This window comes from Protobothrops mucrosquamatus, unplaced genomic scaffold (genome assembly GCF_001527695.2).
Source record: "Protobothrops mucrosquamatus isolate PMUCROS unplaced genomic scaffold, P.Mucros_1.0 scaffold41, whole genome shotgun sequence".
Classification (NCBI taxonomy): domain Eukaryota; kingdom Metazoa; phylum Chordata; class Lepidosauria; order Squamata; family Viperidae; genus Protobothrops; species Protobothrops mucrosquamatus.
Window position 1 is genome coordinate 770,093 of NW_015386423.1, and position 26,312 is coordinate 796,404.

The 26,312-nt window shown below is 50.8% G+C and overlaps 2 protein-coding genes and 1 non-coding gene across 3 annotated transcripts; all 3 read left to right on the forward strand.

Moving 5' to 3' along the window:
• Window positions 1-1,933: 1,933 nt before the first annotated feature.
• Window positions 1,934-19,479, forward strand: SPG7 (SPG7 matrix AAA peptidase subunit, paraplegin). Its single transcript, XM_015811401.1, has 16 exons — window positions 1,934-2,196; window positions 3,426-3,520; window positions 6,099-6,340; window positions 7,367-7,506; window positions 8,188-8,290; window positions 9,421-9,546; window positions 9,791-9,953; window positions 10,392-10,565; window positions 12,042-12,166; window positions 13,178-13,280; window positions 15,270-15,380; window positions 16,189-16,304; window positions 16,395-16,551; window positions 16,719-16,882; window positions 17,167-17,244; window positions 18,329-19,479. Exons 1-16 carry the CDS (start codon window positions 1,934-1,936, stop codon window positions 18,539-18,541), a joined length of 2,373 nt encoding a protein of 790 aa, XP_015666887.1. The 3' UTR covers window positions 18,542-19,479.
• Window positions 19,480-20,939: 1,460 nt separating this feature from the next.
• RPL13 (ribosomal protein L13) lies at window positions 20,940-24,688 on the forward strand. Its single transcript, XM_015811431.1, has 6 exons — window positions 20,940-20,999; window positions 21,795-21,912; window positions 22,177-22,318; window positions 22,717-22,890; window positions 23,562-23,618; window positions 24,489-24,688. The coding sequence occupies exons 2-6, from the start codon at window positions 21,809-21,811 to the stop codon at window positions 24,645-24,647; spliced, it is 636 nt and encodes a 211-aa protein (XP_015666917.1). The 5' UTR covers window positions 20,940-20,999; window positions 21,795-21,808; the 3' UTR covers window positions 24,648-24,688.
• LOC114922282 lies at window positions 21,983-22,066 on the forward strand. The gene has a single exon (XR_003810368.1). It is a non-coding gene; the product is annotated as a small nucleolar RNA MBII-202 (small nucleolar RNA).
• Window positions 24,689-26,312: the final 1,624 nt, after the last annotated feature.

Below are 26,312 nucleotides of genomic sequence, written 5' to 3' on the forward strand. Positions count from 1 at the left end.
GTGTGGCCTACAGTATGCAGCGTTGCTCATTTATTCATATTGCATGACCCATCACCATTATTTCTTTTTATTAACATTCTCAGCAACTTGAAAAAAATCCTACCAAAATCCCCCACTGATGTCATAGCTGGAACATGGCTCTATCTGTGATGGCTGAACGTTGGATGTGTTCCCAAAGGAAGCTTTATTACCACTCAAAGGACACTGCATGAAATCACCTTTTTTCAAGGTTACATTTCAAATGTTCAGAGTAAAAGATAATGCATGCTATTATAAACTCTGAATGGCTGCAATTAAACTTTAGTTTCAAAGCCAAAATGGAGATGTCTGTAATTCTAATAATCTATTATGTATCCTCTATAAGTTAAAAAGCATTGTGAGATAACCAGCCTGATTTTACTTTGCACCAGACATTGCTGAGTACCTTTTTATAATTTTACATGCTTCAACCTTCCAGCACATGAAGCTCCAATCAAGGCAGCCATTTGCAGTATTTCATAGTCACTTGCAATATTCCATCATAAGCCAATGCCTATCTTAATGCAAGTGACAGATTTTTTTTCTAGTGGCCAACTTCCTCCAAAATCACTTTCAAAATGTCACCTCTGTCAATAAAGCTATCTAGTTGAATTTTATGTCCATAGGTCAAATGTTTCTCAGTTAAAAACCAGTTATCTAAACAGGCACATAGGTTATGCAGCAGGCTCTTGGTTTGATCAAAAGTTTATTTACTCACACGTGTCCTAGAGGAAACCAGTTAACGTCCTGGGTGTGTCTCTCACAAAGATGATTGCTGAGATATTAGCAACATAAGGAAAAGTTTTGCAAGTCTGTTGTTTGGAAGTTGTTGCTATATGGTCTCCAGAGAATGGAACCATTTATTTAGGAAAGAGCAGTGATGTTTCTGTCAGTGAGATTGTGAAAGCCTCTCAAGCATTGCAAATCTGATCTTCAAACAAAATGCTACAGCTTTAACATTATTTCTGCCTAAATTAACTTTATTTTCCAGTCATACTGCATTAAATCATTTTCTCTCCCTTGCTCAACTATTAAATATCTCCTGCTTATCCAGCTGAGCGAATTCTCTTCTGCAACTTGATGCCCGGTGCCTTTTTATGAAGGGAACCAGCAGGACTTAAAGGTGTGCGCAAATTCAGAGTCTCTGGATGAAGTTAGCATCCTTTTAATAACCCTGGTGTCTCCACATGCAAATTGGAAAGTACCACACCCACTTCTGGAGCCAGAATAAATACATTTTTGGCTATGGTGCTGAAGTCTCCCACTTCTCTATTTTACCGTGCTTTCCGTGATGCTACGCTCTTTCTTTGCACGTCCTAGAGTTGTTTCCAGGCCTTCTGTTGTGATGCTTCCTGTTATGCAACCTAAGGTTGCACGGGCATGCCCAAACCATACAAGCCAGCGGTGCGGCACCCTTGGGCCGGTTTCCGTCCGCGGTGGGCGTTTCTTCCCTCGGAGCCACAGAAGAGCCAGCGGGGCAGCCTGACCTCTGCTGACCTGGCACCGTCTGCTGGGCCAGGGACGGCGGGGGTGGGCTTCTCCTCCAGTCACCCGGCAGCTCCAGACAGAAGAAGACTCGAAAGAGAAGCGCTGCCCCCCGCCGCCCGCCGCCCTCTGCTCTCACCCGCCAGCCGAGGGTTGCAGGCCCGGGGGCGGAGGGAGGGGTGAAGGGCGGACTGCGGCACCACAAGACCCATGGGGCCCGGCCAGCCCCCTTTCGCCACCTGTGAAGGGGCAACGAGGCCGCAGTCCCGTCCCCTCCTTTGAAGGCTGCAGACGGGCCTCGCCCTCGTTCCCCCCCCGCCAGGTGGCGGTACGGGGTTTCCCGGCAGGGCGGCGGCGGCCATCTTGAGAGCGGGCTGCCCGCTTCCTAGATGGCCGCTGCCTTCCCGTCGCGCGGCCTGTCTGCCCGGGGATGACGGGCGCCGCCTCGCTGCTGCTGCTCCAGCGCGGGGGCCGCGGCCTCCTCCGGCCCGGGGCTCGCCTCCCGGGCAGCGCTCGGAGGACTCTGGCCCGCCGCCCCCCCGCGGAGCGCAGGCCAGGCGACGACCTTCCGGCAAGCGGACGGGCTTCCCTGACCTGCCCCCGCCCTGCCTTTCAGCCCTGGCCGTCCGCCGCGCTCTCGGGGTGCTGCTGGACCCGGACCGCCTGGACCCCCGCCCGGCTGTGGAGGCTGCTGGGTGAGTAGGAAGCGTCGCGCCCTCCTCGGAAGCCCCCAAAGCGGATCCATCCCGACTGGGAGGGGAAGCCCCCCTTCCCCATTTTAAGGGGATCTGTTTCTATTTCCAAGGCTGGGTTGACGGCTTTCCCCACGGTTTTTCTTCCGCTCGGTTTTCCAACCGCCCCGGGGCTGCGGGTGAGACGGGCGGCTCAGAAATGACATCGACAGTAAAATAAACAGGAGCCTCCCTGGGCAACGGGGGCTGCGGGGCTTCTGCCCAGAGAGAGGGAAGCGGGGGGGGGGTCCTTTCGGCCGGGGTGGTTGTCGGGGTCCCCTCTTCGCCATTGTTTGATCCCAGAAGCAGCTTCTCTTTCCTCTGGTTCCAGCCCACTCAAGAGGCTGAGGCCGGGCAGTGCCCGGCCGCCCTTTGCAACCTCCCCTGCGGAAGAGCCCGCAGAAGATCCCCGGGAGGATTCCATCTTTGCCCCAGAGTTGCTCTGTGGAGAAGAAAAAAAAAAGGGATAAGGAATGAGGATATAGAGGTGAAAACCCAGGCAGCATTAACTTTCACTTAAATGTTTTTATATCACTCCTCCCCTTATGATAGATATACTGGGTGCCCTAAAAATGCTATTCTACAGTGAAAACAGTAATTTAAAAAAAAAATCGACTACAGCAATACAATTCATACAATGCCTAAAAGAGGCTGGTCAGAGAGCTCTCTGTTTCATAAAATGGTTTAAAATGCCTGAGCATGTTTCTGGGTTTGTATCTGGCACAACAAGATTAGCATCCTGGCCCAGTTGGGGCACTGGAACAAAGCAGCTCTTCTTCCCCCCCCCCCCCCCGCCCCTCTCCCCACTTAATGTCACATCGTGGGTGTCCAAACAGTCCTTGAAGAAGCAGCTCACATAGGATGCTTTGAAATGGTTCTGGAGGAAGGAGGAACTCACTGAAGTTTCTCCTGAACCCAGGTTGACAGTGGGCCTGCCTTCGTTCCCATTTGTGCTGCCTCCTGCCCCACTGAAATGGTTAACCAGGCAATAGTTGAAAGGGCCTTCTGATGGAGCTGTAGGTCCTGTCTCTGCTTTTGGGTGCTAACAGTTAAGCCAAACCTGTACCCTTCATTTGGAACTCTGAGAAACTCTGCTTGTTTTGGAATGACAGCTGAGCAATTCTGCACTCCTGGCTCTTCTTTGTGCCAAACAGATCAGAGGTACCTGGCCTTGACTGCGGGTTTCCTTACTGGTGGCACCTGCTGCTATTTTTCTACCTCTGGTTCTCATCGCAATGACCGAAGTGGGGGAAAGCCCAAAGGGAAATCCCCAAAGGAAGATGAGGGTAAGTTTGGATTTATATGCAGTTTCAGTTTGGGGAAGTATATTTGTCTTCTCTTTTCTCTTTTCTGTCAACCTACATAGCCTCCCATCCAGCTCAGATCTCTCTCCATCTTAAATTATTCTAAACAAGCTGGGTCTCTTCAGCAGTGTTTGCCCAGAAACATGCGAACAATTATGATCCATATAAAACCCTCCACCCTTCTTCATGAGTTTCTCTAACGCAATCCCCAGGAGGCCATTATTGCAATTTGGGTTTTACAGACTGGAAACAACATGCTTGAAAGAGGGTGGGCCAGGAGAAGGTGATTCTAGGTCTCTCATAACCATTAAGTAATTTGTACATCCACTGGGAAAAGCAGGATTCAAATGAAGCTAGCAACTCATGGTTACTCGGAAACATTCTTACTGTAACTTCTATATATTTGCCAATAATGGAAGAAATGGCTCTCCTCCCATACAGTCCAGTTTAAAAGGGTACGGAGCTGCTTGAAAGAAGAATGTCTGTCTAGGCCAGGGACAAGGGCTTTTGTAAGAGGTCTTCTCTGGCCAGTTGGCTTCTCCGAATTTTCCCAGGGCAGAGCCTGGATCCTGGCTTGCCTTGGAGAGAGAGCAAGTAATGGGTCTGGGGCTCCCTCTGAGCAAAGAACATAAGGGCAGCATCTGCTCTGACTGCTGGAGGGGAGATTCCTCTGATCCAGCCAGGCGGTGTTACTGGTGGAGAGCGCTGAGCTCCGAGGCCCTTCCAGGCTGCAAGGGCAGCTGTCCAAAGAGGCCTTGGCAGTGGACCGCCTTGTTTCCTGAGCCTCCTGTGGCCTCCTTAGAGGTGAGGCCAGCCATCTGAGACACAGCGCAGGATGAAAGGGCTTTTAAACTGCTTGTGATTTAAAATGGTGCAAGCTACTAAGTCCCGCAAAATCTCTGGTCAGAGGAGCATTTTGTTCTGGGAGTGCCTGAAAACAACAAGGCAGCTTGGCTGCTGCTCCAGTCTCCTTTTAGCTGGTAGATGGGCTGACCTTTGACAGCAGCCTCTGACAACAAACTTTTCAAGGGAGAGGCTGTCACCTTCCTGCCTCCAGAGGATGCCTACTCCTGCTGCCTTTGGAATAAAAGGGACCTCCTGAGAGATTCCCTGCTGGGCCGTATCACTTTCTGCCTCCTGAAGTCTCTGGATTCTCTCTTTGTGTCTTTGCCAGCTCTGCTTTCTGACTCTGAGCTCTCTTGTGGGAGAGCTGGAGGGAGGGGGGTGATTTGGCTCAGGCACCTGAACCCTCCTGATAAGGGAAAACTGCCCAGTGTGTTGCAAGCCAAAAGCGTGAGGGGCCTGAAAATGGCTGCTGTGGCTGCTCTTCAGCCCTGGTGAAGCTCTGTTTTTCAGTCACCATTTCCTGGCAAAATCCAGCCCCAGCCCCCACGTGCTATCAAGAGAAGGCTGCACCTCTGCCCCGTCACTCTTGTTGGGTGTCCAGTTTAATGGGTTGGCCCTGCTGACAAATGCCTTTGTTTGCTCACAAATGTGTTGTTTGGGAATCTGATTGAAAGCACCGCAGATAGATTTTGTGACCCAGTGCAGCCACGTACTGGGGAGTCTGAATTATGGGCAGTGGGCTTTTCTCTGGGAAGGAAAGCCATTTCACCTGTTAATTCTAAACTGTTTAAAAAAGAGAGAGCTCTGAGGTTTGCTAGATGGCCCTGAAGCCATGCAGATGTGGGCCCCAAGGAGGAGGCTGGTTCTCAAACATGGCCAGGAAAAAGGCTTGACCTGCTAAAGACAGGATCCTGCTGTCCGGGGTCTGGAAGGAGGCTGAGATTGGGAACCATCAGATGCTGTTACTATGAAGCCCTTTTTCCTTCCACTGCTAATGGAGGTTCTGCTACAAGCCCAGCATGTGTGAATGGTTTGAGGTCATAGTAGTGCTAGGTGGTTTAGAAGCCAATGTAGCCTGTTTGTTTGTTAAGAGTTTTGAACTGCCAGAAATCTGCCTTTCTCAGCAGCTTCTGTAGTGCTAAGCCATGGTTTAAAACTAGAGTACTGCGGCTAGGTTCCCAGGAGAAAAGGGGGCAAAAGGTTCCTTCCCTGTGATTCCTGGGAGAGTTTCAGAAGTAATGGCAGTCATTGCAAAGCTGCCCTATCTGCAGCCTTCCCCTTGGCAATGGTGGCAGCAGAAGGCAGCCATGCTGTTCTGGCTGTTCCTAAAACAAAAATACACGCTTTGTCTTTTCCTTTTGTGGCTTTGTCTACTTTTGTCTGAGAATAAAAGCCCCCTTGCCTGCTGAGGACCAGGGCTGGAATTCCAGCTAGGTAGCTCCCTAAGGTTTTCGGCTCCCCAGCCCTTGGCCTGGCCTGAATAGGCCTTTCCAGCTGCCCAGCCCCCTCTGGCCTCCCTCCATTTAGGCCGGGCAATGGCTGAAACACAATCCTGTTCTGCAAACCAGATGCTAGATTTCTAGCCCAGCTTTGTTTTCTAAGGAAGGCTGAAATGTAGAACAAAAAACAGGCTGGGGAGGCAGACTGTAGCCCAAGGCATAATCAGCTTGTTGTAACGTTCATCCTGGTGTGCTCTTATGTTTCCTCTCTCCAGAGGAAAAGAGACGCCGAGAGAGGGAAGACCAGATGTATCGTGAGCGGCTGAAGGTCCTCTTCTTCATTGCCATCATCATGAGCCTGCTGAACTCGCTGACCAGCAGTGCGGGCAACATCTCCTGGAACGACTTTGTGAATGAGCTGCTGGCCAAGGGGGAGGTCCAGAGTGTGCAGGTGGTGCCGGAGAGTGAAATCGTGGAAATCTACTTGCACCCAGGAGCCGTAGTCTTTGGCTGGCCAGTGAGTGTCCTTTCCCGCAAGGCTGGCCCTTCGTACGTTGGGAAAGGCCCCTGTGGCCCCTGAGCTTTTAAATCAGTAGCCAAAATCCTTCAGTCACAATTACTTCTGCCACAGATTACCTCCCATCGGCCAGTACGCTCCCACAGGGTGGGTCTCCTCAGGGTGCCGTCGGCCAGACAGTGCCGGCTGGCGACCCCAAGGGGGAGGGCCTTCTCTGTGGGAGCTCCCACCCTCTGGAATGAGCTGCCCCCAGAGATCAGGGTGATCCCTGATCTCCCTTCCTTCCGCCGCGCCCTCAAGACTTGGTTATTCCAGCTTGCGGGACTGGCCTAGGGCAATTTTTAGAGGGGTTTTTAATCATATTTTAATTAGACAACATTTAAATATTTCTTTTTAACTAATTTTAATTTTGTAATTGTTATTGGTGTATTTTTTAACTGATTGTCAGCCGCCCTGAGTCCGCAAGGAGAAGGGCGGGATATAAATTCAATAAATAATAATTACTTCCTCTTCCTCTCCTCCCATTTTGTGAAGTTTTTATGTTTTTCTGAATAATTTCATTAAGTGAAATTAATGTGAGAAATAAAGGAAGTCAATGGCTTATATGTCTTCCTTGATCACCTTGATCACTTGAAGGGCTTCCTAGATAGAACGTAGCTAAAGCATTTGACCAAAGTCTTAAGCTAAAACATTTGAGCTTTGGATGGATCTAGATAATTTTCAGTTCAGGAGTTAACTGGTGGAAAACTCCAGATACAAAGAATATGGCATGTTAATATTTGAATAGCCAAAAGATTGATTGTAATTGTTCTGAATCACTTTAGCCTTGGGTTGTTGTTGTTGTTGTTTTTAAATCATTTTGACCCAGACTTCAAGTAGGACTGGATGTTGACAGGCTGGAAGGTCAGGCAGGTCAAGAAGCCATTTTTGCCTTGTTGGGCTGTTTTCAGAGGCAGCCCTCCATTTCCTTCTCTGAGGCTCACCTGGCTGGGGTTTCTCCACCTGGCTCCTTTTTGTGTCTTACAGAAGCTGAGCCTGACCTATGTGATGAAGGTGGCAAACATTGACAAGTTTGAGGAGAAATTGCGAGCAGCCGAAGAGGAGCTGAACATCGACCTAAACGACCGGATCCCCGTCTCTTACAGGCGCAGCAGCTTCTTTGGAAAGTACGGAGAGCTTAGGAGGGAGGGCTTGAATGGTCCCCACCCGGCAGCCTCTCTGGTCCGCCTCCCTCCCAGTTGCTTGTCTGCACTTTGATTTTGGGGTGCACAATAACCAGAATGGGTGCTGAGCACTAATGGCCTATCCTGAAGATGAGGTCTAGGACAGATTCTCCATGGACTGGCCCGAATTGTCCGACCCACAGTGGAATCACACATCTTCATAATGGAGGACCTGATTTCCATAGGAGGCCGCAGAGACCAGGACCAGGGCTCAGCCTGAGCAAAGGAGTTCGTGGGGAAATGTCCAGTTTTGTAACTGGAAGCCCTGGTGCCTGGGAGTGGCTTGGTGGTCTGTCACTGGCAGCAAACTCTGCCTCTTGGCCGGGTCACCAGAGGCTCCTGCGGAAAGACACAGACACACACCACTTTGTTGCAATGGGCTGGCATAGATTTTCCTTTGAGTCTTCCCACCAAACTAAAGTTGCAAGGGACCTATTTTTCCTCTTTTGGAAATATTAAGTGAGCGTGCAGCCAAAGTATTTACAATCATCCAAAACCCATGCTCCGTACTGGATTTATTTTGTAAATCAAGAAATCCAGTTTTCTACTGTGTTTTTGGCTCACCAAACTCAGACCTGTCTCCAGCTGCTGAGGCCTGACCCTCTTGTGCTCCTGTCTTGGCAGTGCCCTCTACACCTTGGGAATGACTGTAGTGAGCGTTGGCATTCTATGGTACATTTTTCGGCTGGCTGGCATATCAGGAAGGGAGGGCGCCTTCAGTGCCTTCGTAAGTAGCCTCACCATGGGGGGGGGTTGACATCCTCCAGATGGGGGTGGTCAGAGACTGGGCAGTCTGGGGCTCCATCTTGCTCTATTGGGGTTGCCTGCTGTTCAGCTTCCTATACAGGGGTGTGTGCGAAAAGGGAGTCCTTTTCCCCTCAGGTGGGAAGGCTGAGCTCCAGGGACTGCCACAGCCAGTGTCCTACCTGGAGCAAGTCTGCAGACCTCTGCATGTCAAAAGAGTGTGCAGTTTATTAGTCAATCCAGCTCGGCATAAGTTGCTCTGGTCTTCCCTGCAGCCGTTCTCAGCCCTCACTCCTGCCTGTGCTTTAGGACAGCAGCTCCCTTCCCCTCCCGCCGGGGGTCATGTGCCTGGCTGGGGAAGCACTCTGAACTGAGCCTTCCCCAGCTGTCTGCCCCTCCAAGGATGTGGGAACTGTGCCTCCAAACCAGACTGCCCAGCAGTTCTCCCCTAGAGCCTCCGAGGGGTGGGGAGCCCAGAGGGAAGAACTGTTTCCAAACTCTCTACTGACTCACAAGGCTGGCTCCCCTTCCTCTCGGGGGCTGCATTTCCTGTCCTGTTGTCAGAGCCCATCTGGGAGCAGAGCTGAAAGATCAGCTCCGCAGAGGATAATAATCGGCCGTGTTGCAGTTTCAGGTAAATAGTGGTTTTGCCCATCACTCCGGCTCGGAAGAGGCCGGAATGCGATGCCTGCTGTTTTCAGGGCTGTTCCATGGGCCCCAATCATCAGACCCTTTGAGAGGCAGCACTTTTGGCGTCTGGGGGCTGCACACTTCATTTAAAGCATGCTTAGGGTTCAGGAAACCCCCACCAGCCCTTCCATCTAAAAGGTAGATGGGCATCTCTGTACTTGATTGCGAGGTACATGTTCAGCTGAGGGTTCCCCACGGCTCCCTGGTACCCACTCGGAGGGCAGCAGCCAGTACAGCCCCAGCTTGGGATGGAAAGCAGGAAGTAGCACCACCTAGGTCCTAGGCTTTGTCCTGGGGGGGGAGACGCGGGGCTTGCGCCAGGCGCCACAGGCCTCTTGCTGTCCGTGTCTGAACTTTCCTTCCCTCCAAGCGCCACAAGACAGAAGGGCTCAGAGCTTGCTTTCTTCTCCCCCTCCTTGGCAGAATCAGCTAAAAAGGGCTCGCTTCACAATCGTGGATGGCAAATCTGGGAAAGGGATCAGTTTCAAGGATGTGGCAGGCCTGCACGAGGCCAAGATGGAAGTCAAAGAATTTGTGGATTATCTGAAGGTAAATGACATAACTTCCCTTGGGAAGCAGGAAGGCCGAGGACAGGGAATTGTTGGGGGAAACTGCAAACCAGTTTTTGTTTCCTCTAGAATGGCTGGGCCTTTGCTCATCCCAAGATGCTTTCAAACGAGAGTCTGTTGGGGAGACTGCAAAATATCTTTAGCCTCCTGCTGCACCTGTGGGAAAGAGAACAACGCCTTGTTTCTCGAGTGTGCTCTGCTCCATCCCTTTCTTTTGGTTCTAGAGTCCGGAGCGCTTCCTCCAGCTGGGTGCCAAGGTGCCCAGAGGTGCCCTTTTGCTTGGACCACCAGGCTGCGGCAAGACCTTGCTGGCAAAAGCGGTGGCTACAGAGGCCCAGGTGCCATTCCTGGCAATAGCTGGCTCCGAATTTGTGGAGGTGATTGGTGGTGAGTCCCCCTTTCTCAGTTGTGGGGCCGCCCGTGGAAGGAGATGTTTCCCAGAGGACCTGAACCAGTTTTCTCATAAAGATGCTTGTGTGGATTGTCACTGATCTGCTGCTGTTCCCTCCTACCTGCTTCCCACTTCCTGCTCCTCCACCATCTCTGACCTTAGAAATCTTCTGCTGCAGCCCCAAATTCTCTGGGAGGATTGGGTGGCCCCGGGACTTTGACTAGCCAAGCTTCCTGGGTTGCTCCCCTGGTGCTACTTTGCTCTCTGCCCACTCCTGGCTAGAAACACCCAGCAACCTGTGGTTTTGTTGGGCTGAGAGCTGTGAGCGTCCCAACCAACAGGAGCAGAAGCTCTTGGGAGCCCAGTCTCCCTCCCTCGGATGCAATCTAGAAAATCCCTCGGTCAGAGCTAACTCCCACTTTGCCCATTTGCAGGCCTTGGCGCTGCCCGCGTGCGGAGTCTCTTCAAGGAAGCCCGGGCTTGTGCTCCGTGCATCGTTTATATAGATGAAATAGACGCGGTTGGGAAAAGGCGCTCGACAAACATGTCTGGCTTCTCCAACACAGAAGAGGAGCAAACCCTGAACCAGCTGCTGGTAGAAATGGACGGTCAGTTTTTCATGGCAAAGAGTTTGATTTTGAAGTCTGGAGTCTTTTATTCCCACCTCACCCCAAAGGGAAATTCGCCTCTCCTAATATGGCATTTACCCTCCAGTATGCCTCTTCCCTCCCCGCTCCATTTCTGGATCATTCTCCCAAGCTGCTGCCTGTTTCCTTCAATCTGGAGGTCTGGACTTCCCTTCATTGTCAGGCCTGACGTTTTCCTCTGCTGCCTCTCCTTGGATGAATTTCCGTTTGTTGGGGAGGGAAGGGAAGGGGAGCATCAGTGCTGGCTGCATTTGACGCTGCTGGACAGGGAGACGCGCAGCCCAAGATGAGCAGTTCATGTCTCTCCTGGGGAAGCGGAGCAATTCAGGGAGCTCCTTTGGCTCTGACTCTCCAGCGCTTCTCCCAGAGAGTCGCCCTGCTCGGGCAGGAGGAGAACCCTGCCCCTTCCTGTTTTCTGGGATTCTTTTTAAAGTCTGAGTCACTTCGGGGAAGGGAGGCACATGGAGTGCTGGGAAGACGGAGGGTCTTCTCTCCTGCAGCTAGAGGCTGATGATGAGGGCGGCCTCCATGGAAGCAGCATGGCCTGAATTAAAGAAATGCTCAGTCTTATGCACGTCAGAAGTGGCAGCCCCAGCCACTGCCTGCTTGGTCTTCTGGATCGATTGAACCGTATTTCTGGGTTTATAGAGCTGTAAGCAAAAACGAACCTCTGCCTTTAGAAGGATTTCTGCTCAGGCTGGTTGAGAATGAGTCAAGCTCAGGTACTGGCATGTGAATGCTGAGTCAACTGCCTAATTCCCTCCTCTGAGCACGTTTGGCTCTCTTTGTTCCTGAAGCTTCTGTGGGTTCTTCTGCTTTATGTTTGCACCGTGCTTTGAAATGCTGTTACTGCCCTTTGTAAGAGCCCAAGCGTTCAGATAGCCAAGCTGGGGAGGGTCAGGAAGCCCCTCTTTGAGGGTGCTCCATCACTGGAGGCTTTTAAGAAGAGACTGGACAGCCCTTTGTCTGAAATGGTATAGAGTTTCCTGCTTGAGCAGGGGGTTGGACTAGAAGACCTCCAAGGCCCCTTCCAACTCTCTTATTCTGAAATGTTGGCTGATGCTGAGTGGTGGGGAAAATTGTGGGCTGAATATGGCAATGTAAGGCCCAGAACGGGCAGTGTCTTTACAGATGGAGTTGTCTGCAAAGACTGGGGAGTATTTTCCCGATTACACCAATGTCTGTGTTGTGTTTTCAGTTGAAGAGTGCAGGAAAGTGGTTTAAAGAGACATTCTATACTTTATAATTATATAACTCGGGTTCCCCCCCCCCAAAGGTTTACAAGCGCCTCCCTCTTGTAACTTCCTCCCTCCAGCATCTTGGTCCAGCATCCACACTGGATTGTATTGCAGCTGTGCCCATGACCCAGAGAAGGGCATCTCTGGCACCTTTGGCCATCTTTGTTGTTTCTGAGGTTCCACCATTTCTCTTCTGCAGGGATGGGGACCACAGACCACGTCATCGTGCTGGCATCCACCAACCGAGCTGATATCCTGGATAACGCTCTCATGAGACCTGGGAGGCTTGATCGTCACATTTTTATTGATCTGCCCACTCTGCAGGTATTATAATGGAAGTTGAGGAAGGTGCACCCCTGGATTCTTGAATCAAAAGTCTCCAACTCCACACGGGCTGTCATCTGCCTCGAACGCCCCACTTTCCTTGTTGTGATTATTCACTCTGAATCTGTGTGATTCAGATGCTTGTTCAAAGCCAGGAGCCTAAACAGTTTGTTGCTCCTTTCCTTCGGGCTGAGGAAGGTGGGACTGCAAAGAGAGTTGGAGCCTTCTCTGCTCTCCCTAGAACTGGCACTGAACTCGGGGAAAAGGGGTGTCCCTCAGTAGCAAGACCCCTACTGCGTTTTTTCTTTGGGGCTCCCCTCTTTCAAGGAAAGCAGCAGCTCCTTGTCCCTTTCCTGGCCAAGCTGCCCTTTCTGTTGGCTCTCTGTTTGGGCCTAAAATTCCTCAGATGCCTGATCCGATCTGGCACCAGGAGCTCAAACCGCACAGCTGCCCTGAAGGAAGAAGGAGCAGGAAATCCTGGCAACTGAGCCCGATGCTCTAATTGGGGCTATTGTAACCGGCCAAATGAGTCACACTGGCACAGAGCCAACCTGATCCCCCCCCCGCCCCCATTTCCTTCCTTTCATTCATGCATCGAGGGAAAGGGAGCGTTTGTGAGTCTGGATTCGCTATCTTGGTGCAGGCTTGGGATGAACCGAAGTAACCAAAAGCGGGATGATGAGAGCCACATGCAGCCTTTGGGGGAAAGAGGGGCGCCCATCTCAGCAGGCTCTTCCCTTTGCTCTCCTGGGCAAGGAGGGCAGGGTTGGCTGGCTGGGCCTGGAGCAGCCTCAGCCAGGGTCAGTGTCCATTGCATCTGAGACAGCCTGGGCCATCTGTTCGGTCCGAGACCCAGACAGGCGCTCTGGGGATGGCCCGGCTGAGGGCCTTTGGGAGAGCTGAGGGCCAGCCCTCCTTTGCCCTCCAGGTCTGGAGAGAGTCCCCTCCCTTCTGGAGGCTCTGCTGGCCCCACTGGTGTCTTCAGCAACACGTCTGCTCTGCTCTTTGTAGGAGAGAAGGGAGATCTTCGAGCAACACCTGAAGGGGCTGAAGCTGTCCCAGCCCAGCAGCTTCTACTCCCAGCGGTTGGCTGAACTCACCCCAGGCTTCAGCGGTACGTGGCAGGGGAACAAGATCCAGCCCCCCCAGCCCCCCCCCCCCCCGCAGGGCTATGGGGACGTTTCCTGTTGGGACAGAGAGCAAGGAGTCCCCTCTGCATTCCCACCCAGCCCAGCCCCCATCCTGTTGCGGTTGCCACTTTGCTGTTGTCCACTCGGCCCACACACCCCAACTCAGAACAGATGTTCCTCCTCTTCCCCAGCAAACTCTGCAGTCACATCAGGGCCATTTCAGTCTGGGTTCTCCTGGTTCTCCTGGCCCCCCTCCCTCCTGGGAGCACCCTGTGCTTGGGCCCGATTAACTCCTTGCTGCCCAGATGTGGAGCACCTCTGTGTGGGCAGCCAGGCCTGGCCTGCGGTTTGAATCCTGCTTAGACAGCACAATCAGTAGCCCCCCCCCCCCGTCTGCTCCCTCCTTAAAAAGCCTGTTTCTCATTTGCAGAAACCTCCTTCCAACCCACTTCCACATTCCCACACCAGGCGGCCTGCTTTTCTTTTCTTTTGATGATCTTATTTTCTGAGTTTTTAAACATTTAAATAAAATCCCATGGTTAATTTAAAAAAAAGCTTTTAGAGAAAAATCCCTGATGCTAGTAATGAATGAGGTTTAAATAGAGAAGCGAAAACTAAGGACTATTGAAGTGGGGAAGATCATAAATACCTTCCAAGGCAGAGGGGGATTGATGAGGTGCCAGCTGTAAAGGGCCTGCGAAATCTGCCAGCTGCAGGGGCTGGAGTGTCCCCCAGCATGGGGAGACCATGATCCAAATTCCCCTTGTCTTTGAACTGGTCGCCATGCTCAAAGGGAAGCACAGGCAAAGCCTCAAGTCCCTGGAGGAAAAGTCATGGAAATGAAAATCATAGACATTCCCAAAGATCATTCTGGTAAATGAGGCAGAAAGGTTTGTAAAAATTATTGTCATCCTCTTATCGAAAGATATTAGTAAGAAATTAATAAAGGTGCTAGGAAGTGCCTGTCTGTCCATCAGCAGGACAATCTCCAAAAACTGAACAGGGACAAATTCATTGGGATGGGGGGCAGACTGGCAGAAGGAGGATTAAAAAGGGGCTGGATCCAGCTGGGGCTCCAGATGAAAAGAGGGCAGAAACGGCTCTCCCTGGTGCATTGGGGGGGGGGTAGCAATTCACACAGTTGCGGCTGCCCCTTCCTAGCCTCATCCCAGTCACATGATAAATCTTACACAGCCACCTCTGGGCTTCTCAGTTCACACTTCCACACAAAACACACGCACACATCCAAATGCATTACTTCATTACACAAAATAAAATACTGATGCCATCTGTGGTCACTGACAGTAAAGAATTGGGAAAGAAATCCAGAAGCCATTTTCTGCAGTGTTTCTCTAGCTTAAATTTTGCCAGGTGTTAAATAAAAAGTGTTTTATTACCTTGCACAACTTGAAAACAAGCCAATTCTGTCAGCTACGTTTCCCTCGCCTCATCCAGCTACTTTGATGTGGCCAAGAGGCTCCACGGCCTTTCCTGGAAGAAAAAAAACGCTGCTCTTTTAAAAGGCGAGCAATCAGAGCCCAAGTGTGAGGGGCTTCTGTAAATCCCGAGCCTTTAGGAAACCCGAAGATTTGCCATGCCGTGAAATATAGCCCAGAATTGAGGTTTTTGAAGATTAGGTAGGCGAGAAGAAACTCTTAATGGAACAATGGATTAATTCACAGTTGAGATCAGATCCTGCAAGAGGAGGCTGCACAGCCTCTATTCCTGCAGGTAGGGAAAGAGGCAGCTAAAGGAACCAGGGTGAGACCTAGCAGCTTGGATGACCAGGCAAAGAGGGCTGCCCCCAACTCAAGGGGCTGACTGGCTGCCTGGAACTGCCTTCCAAGCTGGGTTGGCAAGAGTGGATGGTTGGCTTTCTTGCCCTTTGCCTCTCTTCTTGCACTGGGCTCTGCCGGACAATGTGGGTTCGATGCTCTGGAAGCCGAACAAGAGAGGTGGCGTTCTCTCCGCAGGAGCTGATATTGCCAACATTTGTAACGAGGCGGCTCTCCACGCTGCCAGAGAGGGATACAAATCCATCGACACGATCAGTTTTGAGTGCGCTGTGGAGAGAGTAATTGCAGGTAAGGTTTCTTTGTTCTTTTCTGGCGGCTTGTGGGGAGAGCAGTCGTGTGCTTCAGCCTAGATTTGGGAGGAGAGCTCGGCTGGGAGAGCCACCTAAGGGGTCACCGGCCGAGCAAAGCACTTTGGGTCTCAGTCCTGGTTCATTTGGGATCTGGGGTGGACCACAGGGCCCTGGTGAGTAATCATTGTCTCTGATCATGCTGCGCTTGGGGAACAACCTGCCGGAGGTCGCTTGGCTTTGATAGGAGCTGTAAACACCAGTGGACGGATATGAGCTCCCAGACTGCTAGCCAAGGTTGGGGGTTGTTTATTGGCATTTCTGTTGCAGTAAAGATCTTCTGATGGAAGCAGAGCCTAGTTTAGTCCTTTCTGAGTTGGGGAGTCTCCACAGTTGCTGGCCTAGAATAATCACGCTTGCTGGAATTGGTAGGGGACGAGCGGCAGAGCAAGGCGACTGGAGGCCTTCTGGTGGGAAACCTCACCCAAGCAGCCGGGTCTTCGGGGAAAGACGTTTGTGTGGTTCTAACCAGAGACATAGTTTTTATGCAGGGATGTTTCTTGGCTGCAAGGATATCTTTCGGTGAGGCAACATTTAATGGCAGTTAAAACTGGAAAGGGATCCGTAAGTCTCAGGTGTGAGATTGTGGACTTGCGTAGTTGCCTAACAACCCCTTTGGAAGCCTTTCTTCAAGCAAGTGTTGTTCTCCGCTTCCTTGGCCTCCTCATGACTCAAGAGATGCGAGAGGCCTTGAGATGCTGGAAATACAACCTGAGAAACAGAGAGCTTTTCCTCCCACCCCTTCACAGGAGCTGCCAAGAGGAACAAGATCCTTTCACAGGAGGAGCGGAGGGTGGTGGCGTTCCACGAATCGGGCCACGCCTTGGTGGGCTGGCTGTTGGAGCACACCGAAGCAGTATTGAAAGTAAGCTGTCTGTCTGCCGTGAAGCTAGATTTGCAGAGCGCAACAGGTTAACTCACGATTCTTCCTCCTCCTCTCCCTTTCCTGCCCCAGGTGTCCATAGCTCCCCGCACAAACGCTGCGCTGGGTTTTGCCCAGATCCTGCCCAAGGACCAGTACCTCCTAACCAAGGATCAGCTCTTCGAGCGGATATGCATGGCGCTGGGGGGCAGAGTCGCGGAAGCCATCACCTTTAATAAAGTGACTACAGGTGAGGAGGGCCTGCCTTGCGCAGAAAAAGGCCAGGAAGCTACTTGTTGCCTTGGCCTCCCAGGGGCAGCGGGTGCCTCCCTTCAGATGGAGTTTAAAAGGCCCCTTGGCCGTGTTTTAAAACTTTTCCAGCACTGCCTTTGTTTTTATCCTCCTGCCTTTCTCCAGGGGCCCAAGATGACCTCCGGAAGGTCACCAGGATAGCCTACTCGATGGTGAAACAATACGGAATGATGCCGGCCATCGGCCATCTGTCCTTCCCAGAGAGGGAAAGCGGCCCAGGGGTTGGACGGCGCCCCTTCAGCCAAGGGTTCCAGCAAATGATGGACCATGTAAGCTCTCCCAGGGAGGCCGAGCCGCAGAGGAAGCGGGACTGGTTCATTTCTAGTTGCAGGTCTCCTGAAGCTGGACCCCTCCCGGTTGCAGCTTCCCAGGCAGGGAGATTATCAAGTGGCCTATTTCTGCCTATTGGGCAGTCAGTGCCAGGATGCTGGATCCTCAGCTGCCTTTTCTCCTGGCGGGGAGCTTCCACTGAAAGGGCAGAGGTTGCGATCAGTGGGTTTAGCCAGCTGTGGCTGCCATTCCTTCCATAGTTATCTTTTGGCGTCTTTCCTAGGAAGCGAAGTTGCTGATAGCCCAAGCGTATAGGCGCACAGAGAAACTGCTGATGGATAACCGGGACAAACTGAAGATGGTAAGGCTCTGATACAGTTCTGGAGGTGGCTGGGGAGGATGAAAGCCTGGCAGAGGACCGGCAGTCAGTTCCTAACAAGTTGCTCCCTTCTGGCTTCTCCTGTGTGGTTAAAGTGAATCTCAGTAAGTATGGTATTAAAGAAAAATATATACCACCACTCCTGCTTGAAAGCTGGCAAAGAGGTCAGGCCTCTGCTAGGATGGCTTCACTGCAGCACCCCAAAGACAGTCCCATGTCAGCAGGTGCCCCCTTTTGTGCCGTTGGAGCCAAGAAGCAAAGTGGTTTGAAAAGCCTGTCCAGGCCTCGAAAGGCCAAAGAAACCAAGGGAGGCTTTCTGCACTCTGAAGTGGACCAGATACTCTCTGGAGGAGCAGGAAGCTTTTGTCTCCTGCTTACACAACGCTGCACGTGCCCACGGCGTACATTCTCACCACTTTACCTTTTCTGGGCTAGCAGGGTCCGTGTAAGGAAAGAGAGGGTGAATTCTGCCCCATGTCATCCCACACCTGGGGAGTGCCAGAAACTAAGAGATTGCCAAGGATGAGCAAAACATTTCACGTCGGTGTGCTAAGTCTTTGGAGCATCTTGTTTTTCTTCCAGAACAGACAGGTCTGTGATTTGATTCTGGAATATCTGGATGGAGATGATGCAAAAGTAAACGCAGCTCGTGTTATTCCAGATATCCTGCATTCCCAAAAGAAAATGTGGCAGGTTTGCCACTTTTCAATTTTCCCACTGGCAGAGTAATCCCTGCTCTGGGCAGTTGTTTCTGGCAGTGGAGGCTCCTCAGCTGGAATGCGTAGGTCAGGGGAGCCAGATTTCCCTGATGCAAAACATTTTGTAGCTGACCACAAAACTACACCCAGCTTTGGAAATGGGGAAGGGGCGAAAACCTTTCCCCAGAGCTCTGCATTTTTAGAGGGCCTGCTGGGGCCAGTTCCTTCCCATTATCAGGGACCCTTGCTTTGAGCCCCTGAGGGCTCATTTGCAGGGCACCATGTCCCCATTCCATTTTTGGTGCCTGTGGAAAATGCCGAAGCTGCTTCTGAGGCATACTTATTGTCTGCCAATCCTTCCTCTCTAGCTGGCAGATGCCCTGCTGGAGAAAGAAGTGATCAACTACGATGACATCGAAGCCCTTCTTGGCCCTCCCCCCCACGGACCCAAGAAAACAATCTCCCCGCAGAGCTGGATTGAAGCAGAGAGAGACAAGCAGGACAGAGGAGAGGAAGAGCCGCAGCCTCCCCAGTCGCCCAATTACAAGGAGGAGCAGGAGCCTCACCTGAACTGTGTTTGAAACCTGAGCATGAAGCGAGTAGCCGGTTGAATTCAGGTTTTTCTTCCAAATGTAGAAGTGCTGGGAAGCCTCCTCAATCCTGCCCAGTTTGGATGTGGGCAATAGGCAGGCCAAATCGTAAACTCGAGGGTTACTCCAGCTTTAACAACAGATCTGGATGCTGCTTACAGAGAGGAGGAGGACAGGCCCAATTTTGGTGGGTGGTTCTGCCCAAAGTTAATTTGAATCTCCTGTGGGAGATGGTAGTTCCCAGTTCTTGTTTTTGTTCACATCTGTCCAAAGCAGTGTGTGCCACTTGCAGGATTATCTCACTTCCATCTCTCCTAGTAGGATGCTGGGTTCCTCTCTGGAGCACCTTCCCATGCACTTGGATGGGAGAGGGACTCTGGCTCGTACACTCGCACTGATCTATGTCAATGCACAGAGGCATTTTACAGTTTCAAAATAGGCCCTTGCATTGCAGAGTTGAGAAAAGCAACTATTTTAGTTCTGCTACATAAGCGCCCCCTTTTGCAAGGCTCCATTGCCTCCTGTGAGCAGTGTCTGCCATCCGGTGGTCTGCTGAGGAACCTGCACCACAATTTGTTCTGGTGGAGAATTCAGGTTAAGTCACCCAGTTCCTACCTGGTGATATTGGGCATTTTTCCCAAGGGAAATCTGATTCACATGCAACACAATTAAATGGTTCTTGGCAAGGGAGATAAAGATACTGGGAATTGGGGCTCAGCAGCATCTAAAGTGAGGCCACAAGCTCCCTACCCTTGTCTGCAGCCTAGCAACATCTTCATGAAAACCCATTTGTCAAATTTGGGAACTGCAGCATAAATGAAGTGGAATTTTAGGGTACATACATGTAATTGCTTTTTTTTTACACTGGATAATCTTGTATTTTGTTTTCAACAGGCCGCTGTATTTCAATAAAGATTCAGAAGTGCAGATCCAAGTATTGTTGAACTTTAAGGGGGTGGTTTAACTGGCAAAACCACATTTTCTATTCTCTGTTCTGAACAATATTATCTTTGGGTTTTTTGCTTTTTCTAGAATTTTCCTCTTTACATCAAAAATGGGTTTATTACATTTGTGAAATCATGATTTAGTGCCATATGATCACTATTCTTTTAAACAATTGTACGTTGTCCAGTATTTACACAGAATTTAAAAGAGATAATAAAACTAAGAAGGAAACAAAAAGACTGGAACACATCCTCTCCAGCAGCAGCACCCAGAGAAGCAGTGATTAACATCAAATAAACATTCAAGCAGAAAACAATACCCTAATGAAGAAACTGACGAGAAGAAAACCACACCCACGCAGGGCGAGCTACTGTATATAAACAGTGCAAATCCCACACACACTGGCACTGATGATGTTGCCTAGTTCGTTAATTAAATGTCTGCAAGCAAACTATCAAGCTCAGAGAGCACCAAGGACTCCATGTTGTCCAAATATTTAAAATGCTTTATTACAAATTCAAAAAGCACCTAATTGCCTATTATATTATAATTATATTATTTATTGCCAATTTCCATTGCTTATTCAGCATGATCCATTGTTTCGGCCAATATGGTGCCTTTAACAAAAGTACCTGTTGCAGCAACAAGCAGGGGTTTCGTGTTGCTTAAGAAACTCGGGCAGCCCTTGTGCTCTGGAAATGTAGCCGCGTTTTCCTCCTCCCTAAACATAAAAATTCTTTTCTGAATTAGAGCTGGGGTGTCAAATTCACAATGCCACGTGACGCGTCGCGACTTTTTTTCCACTGCCGGCAATGAGGTGGGCCCGGTTTCGGCATGACGCGGGCCGGCAGTTTTGACACCCCTGAATTAGAGCAACAGAATAAGTTTTAGTCTCGGGAATGCTTTCAACACATGGCTGCGTGCCAAGCATCTCTCTCCCGTTCTGTAATACCTATTCCACTCTTCCTGCATCAGATGCTGTCCAGATATTGCAGACTACAACCCCCACCTTCCAGCAGCACATTTACTAAGGCGTTGTTGTTGTGAGTTGCGAAGTCGTGTCCGACCCGTCGCGACCCCATGGACAACGTTCCTCTAGGCTTTCCTGTCCTCTACCATCTTCTGGAGTCACGCCTACAGCTTCGGTGACTCCAGTCATCTCATTCTCTGTCGTCCCCTTCTTCTATTGCCTTACTAAATCGAGGGAGAGTATAATCCACTAGATCTGGAAGGCATCAGATTAGCAAAAAGGATCCGCATTTCTTTGGCTTGGTACAAGGCGGTGCAATGGAAACCACAAAAGTGAGCACGACGGCTCCTTTAAATTAAGCACCATCTTTGTGACTGGCAAAGCGACTGGAAACAGAAATTGGCAATTGCGCTGGGGTAGATTGGCCGCGGTAAATGTACTTCCGGGGCGCTTGGATGCGGCGGCAGCAACATATCCCGGCGTCCTTCGCGCCGCCTCTTTCTTTTTCCGGCCGGCCATTTTCTCTCCCGTGAGGTGAGTTCTTGCGCTGGGCTGGCGATGGGTCCGCATCGGCCGCCATCCGACCCCCGCGCTGCGGAGGCGACCCTTGAGACGCGCGGGCGGCCTCGGGAAGGCCTCGCGGCTGAGCTCCGGCGGCTCGCAGGGCGAGAAGCGGAGCTGCGACTTGGAGCGAAGGGCTTCTCGACCCGGCGGGGCCTCCCTCACCGGGACCCTCCTACTTGCAAGGAGGCCCCGTCCGTCTGAGCAGGCCGGGCGGAGGCGTAGCTGGCAGCGCTGGAACCAGCGGCCGGGCGGGCAAGCCTCTGGGCGCCGGCCCGGGGCCTCCGAAGGGCCTGCCGGGCCCCCGCACCTCTCCGGGGACGCCAGAGGTTCGCGAAGAGCCGGGCCTTCGGGCGCCTCCTTCGCAGCGCCTGCTTTGCGCGAGGCTCCCGCGGACGTGGGCAGCCCCGAGCCACGTGAAGGGGGGGCGGTGGGCCTCCAAGTCTGCGGTGTTGGGAGCGTGCATTTCAACTGCTCCAGCCCGTGGAAACCAATCAGCGCTGCCTGCATTTCCAGGCATCAATCAATGCAGATGAAGCGATAGGAAATGCCAGTTGAAGGGGTTTCATTCCTCTCCGTGCTCCGGTTCAGCAACATCCGCCAAGCTGTGTGGGGGGGAGAGTGTTCCCTGTTGATGTGTGGGAAGCCGTGCCAGGCGCTGTGTAAGGGAAGCCGCTGGGGAAAAGTGAAATAGGTTTCCCATCAAGCGGCTGCTGAAATGGTATCCAGAAGGCGTGCAGGGTGATCCAGCTGGTTTTGTATTTTCAGGGATCTAAGCAGGCATGGCGCCCAGCCGGAATGGCATGATCTTGAAGCCCCATTTCCATAAGGACTGGCAAAGACGAGTGGCCACATGGTTTAACCAGCCTGCCAGGAAGATCCGCAGGTGAGCTCACGGAGCTGATCCAGTTCCCAGGCTCTGGATAATATGAAGGGGCTTTGTTGCTACAGCCAAATGATGAGAATTCTCCGGAATCGCTGTACTTCATTGATGATCCTTTGAACCCATAAAACTGATGATTGTAGCTGCCCCCCTCACCCCAGTGGCCTTGTTTCTCCTTGTGACCACTTTGCTTGATTTTGCTATAATGCATCTCCAGAGACAATAGGCAGGCCTTGATGTAGTCCTTTCTATTGCTTTTCCCCTCAGGAGAAAAGCCCGCCAGGCAAAAGCCCGCCATATTGCTCCTCGCCCAGTATCTGGGCCAGTTAGACCAGTCGTGAAGTGTCCCACCGTGCGATACCATACAAAAGTCCGTTTGGGCAGAGGATTCAGCCTGGAAGAGCTCCGGGTGAGTGAAGGGGGAGGCCTGGGAGAGAAATGCCTGTGGGGGATACCGTGAGTGAGTTGTCTTGCCTAGATCATTTGAGAATCTGGGTTATTCTGTGCTGAGGTTTCTTTTTATATTAGAAATTCCCTTGACCACTTTTCTTGGTGTGACAATCTATTTTCAGAGAATCTGATAAACTAAACAAGATCTTGCCAGTGATTCTCTTATCTTATCTCCAATAAGCCATTTGTGGTCAAAACTTTACATTCAAATGGTGACATCCCAAAATACCTGTCAGCTCCATGATAATGGTGCTTTGAACCCGTTTCCAGTTGATGACTGTCCTGCCTCAGAAGGAGCAGGAGTAGCAATTCAGACATGCCTAGGTTTGAGTCCTGTGTCCACATGACTCTCCCTAGATGGCTGGTATCCACAAGAAATTTGCCCAGACAATTGGTATCGCGGTGGACCCCAGGCGCCGGAACAAGTCTACCGAAGCCTTGCAAGCCAACGTCCAAAGGCTGAAGGAATATCGCTCTAAACTCATCCTCTTTCCCCGGAAGTCTTCTGCACCCAAGAAGGGAGACAGCACGGTGAGGACAGAGTCTCTGTATAAAAAGTTGGAGCAAAGAGCATTGTAAAGCACATTAGAAATCTCAGTCTTAATTCTGATAGGAGTTTGCATTGAGAGTTTGAGTATCAGACTTGCTACTCAATTAGAGGCCTGATGGATTTTCCATCTGGTGACACTAGTGGTTCTTTGCAGCTTGTGTTTGGGGAGCCGGATTGCCCATTGCTAAGCCTTGTAATTAGTTCCTCACCCTGGAGGTTACAGTTTGCCTGCATTGGAGCAGAAAAAGTGGCACCAAAGTGAAATGTAAAACATGTTTTTGAAGGAAGATCTGAAACTTCAAAAGCCCATCTGGAGTCATGCTTTTGGCCTAGTTTCTTACGTGAACTTTGTTAAAGTGCCTTGGTCAGTAAATTATAGTGGGGATAATTCTCATTTGGTGCTGGCCCATTTTGAAGGTAGGTCCCAAGAGGTAATTGTGATTTTCAACCCTTTTTCCATGTGGGTTGCTTAACCAAAAGCATTTTTATGAAAACGATGGATTAGCAGTTGGCTTCCTCTAGATATCCTAGCAGCTGCAGACCCACCATCACCAGCCATTCCTCCCCAAACTGCTTTTTTTTCTCCTTTTTTTGCAGCCCAGTAACAGAAGTGTATAGCCTCTTATTGTTAATTCTTTCCTTGTTTCTATAGGCAGAGGAACTCAAGATGGCCACACAACTCTCTGGTCCAGTTATGCCCATTAAAACAGTAAGTGACCCTGGTTTCTGGATTTACTAGATCTTTCCTCAAATATTTGTTGCTAACCAGGAGGTGTTTCCTACTTTTAATTGAAGCTTTTTAAGTTTTGCCTTTGGTGTTTTTGTGGGGAAGGTGGGCTTATCATGTGCTTTAGAGATACTCTTTTCCCCCAAGCATTGGGTGAGGTGCACAAGAAGATTTAACGCAAATGTTGGAAGCTTAACTTAGGTGCCAGGTTTTCAATATTTATGGTCTTAATTGATACATATTAAGTTCTAATGGTTGATTGGGAGCTGTCCAGAGTTGGATGTAAGATGGGTGGCTGTATAAATGTAAATAAATTTTATTATGGCACTAAATTTCATAAGTTATACTTGATATGAAGAAGCAGTTTCACCGGGTTTAACTCATTTGGGAGATAAATTTTGTCCTCATCTTGTTTAGTTCGGCAGATCTCTGTCCTGTCTTAACGCATCCTTCACCCATCTTTTTTCCCTAAACAAGACATTTCTTATATTGGCTCTCATGGTCCCATTCCAATCTTTTAATTCTTTTGGTCTACTTTCATGGCTCTGAGAAGCAGTTTTTCAGAACCATGCAGTTCTGTAGTTATTTGTCAGCTGGCAGCTTCTTTTCAGTCTCTTAGCCATATTTAGAAGCATGTGGGTTGCGAAGAAAAATATTTTCTGGAGAGCTTTAATGCTGAATATAACTGAACCTGGGCAAACCTGCTACTAAGAACTTCATCCAGGCAATGTGAGCAGTTGTGCTAATAGAATGAGGCCCAGCGTGCCGGTTGAGCCCCAGGTGGCAACCTGTCAAAAGCAGAAAAGTCGAGGATCTGCTGTGAGTGACTGTTGCAACTCTTCCCTTTCGTAGGTCTACAAAAAGGAGAAGGCCCGGGTTATCTCGGAAGAAGAGAAGAACTTCAAGGCCTTCGCCACTCTGCGCATGGCCCGGGCAAACGCTCGGCTCTTCGGCATCCGGGCCAAGCGAGCCAAGGAAGCAGCAGAGCAGGACGTGGAAAAGAAGAAATAAACGGCTTGGACAGATTGGTTCAATAAAAAAGGAGAAACTTGCCATGGTGGGTGTCCTCCTGTGTTTGGATGCAGCCGTGGAAAGTGGGGGATAGAAGGGATGCCCCAGAAATGGGGTGCTTATCTGAATGGCTGGGAGCAAAATGGGGCAGCTGCCAGCTGTTGAAAACGCTCCTGGAGGAAGAACGGGCTGTTCGTCCAGAGTGGTCACATAAGATTTCACTGCACTCAGGAGCTTGCAAGGGGTCAGAGGGGAAAAATCTTATTCACATCCCTATCATGTTTTGGGGTGCCGTCTTAGTGCTAGAAGTTCACCAGTTTTTCCGAGTGGGATCAAGAGCTGCTTCCTAGCAAAATTGGGGGTGAGGTACCTCTGTCATATCTGTATTTTGTCTTCTAAAATCCAGACAAGCCACCAAGGGAATGTGCTGCTATGGGTTCTGCACGTTTTTGCCTTGCTTATATGTGTGGTGGGTTTTTTAAACTATCCTGAGGTGTGCCCCCTTCACCCCTTGATGGAATGGTAACACTGATCACTCGGTGGAAGCTGGGCTTGGTTGACAGTCCTGGAACTGTCCTGCTCAGCGCTGGGGCCTCTTGGGCAGATCGGTGGGTGCCCGAGAGCCCAAGACGGCCTGTGCCCGTTGTTCAGTGGAAGCGGAGGTGGCAGATTGCTTAGCAAGTTGTCTCCGAAATGCTGCCAGCATCTTCCAACAATGCAGGACCCTTCGTGTGGGTGGCTGCTTGGGCATATGCTCTAGGTAGAGCTTGACAAGGTATGAGCCAAGGGAGTGACATTTATGCTTCAGAAAAGGTTTGGGGTGGGGAGCCAGGCTGGGACATCTGTCACTGTTGAATAATGCTAATGTCCTTTGCCTGGGTTACGGCTGTAGAGGCAGTAATCTCCACACGGGGCAGCAGGCCACCAAGTTGGCAGCTTCCCAGCAATCGCCTGCCGCCTCCCTCATCCAGACACAGAGAGGAGCCCTGCTGCCCCACACCCCAGGAGGGGGGTTGGGGGCTCCAACCTGAGAAGCTGGCCTTGGTGCTCTGTTGTCTACTGAATTCTGTCCAGCTGGCCCTCTCTTAACACACCATTCTGCATTGTTCTCGCAAGGCCGAGCAGAGCAAATTCCACTGAGGTTCCTCAGTTTTAATACGTGCCACCACAAGATTGGGAGGTAGAACAGGTTGGGGGAAGGGGGTCTCTTTCCACAAACCAGGTATTTACAATGCAAAACATAGAAGCCTTTGATATATCTTAGGAACTTCAAGGCCTTTGGAATGAACAACTCCTGGGTCCCAACTGAGCACCCTCAAACAAATGCCAACCTGCCACATTCAGAGAGAGCATCAAGGCAGACCTAGCTGAGCTTTGGTCGGCTGGGGAATTCTGGGAGTTGGAGTCCCCCTATCTTAAAAGTTGCTGCGGTTGGGAAATGCTGTTTTAAAACTCAGTGAAAAATAGCGAGCTTGTTACTGCTGCGGAGCCTAGGGTCCTTTGCACGCATCCCTTTTTCCATGGGGCTTCCTGGCTAGCCCCCTTTGTGCTAGGAGCAACAGGAGGGTTCTGGAGAAAACCTGGACAGGAGCACTCCGGCTGTTGGGCAATCCGTGTCAGCAGCAGGCCTGGAGAAGCAACTGGCAGGGGAAAGTGTTCCCAAGC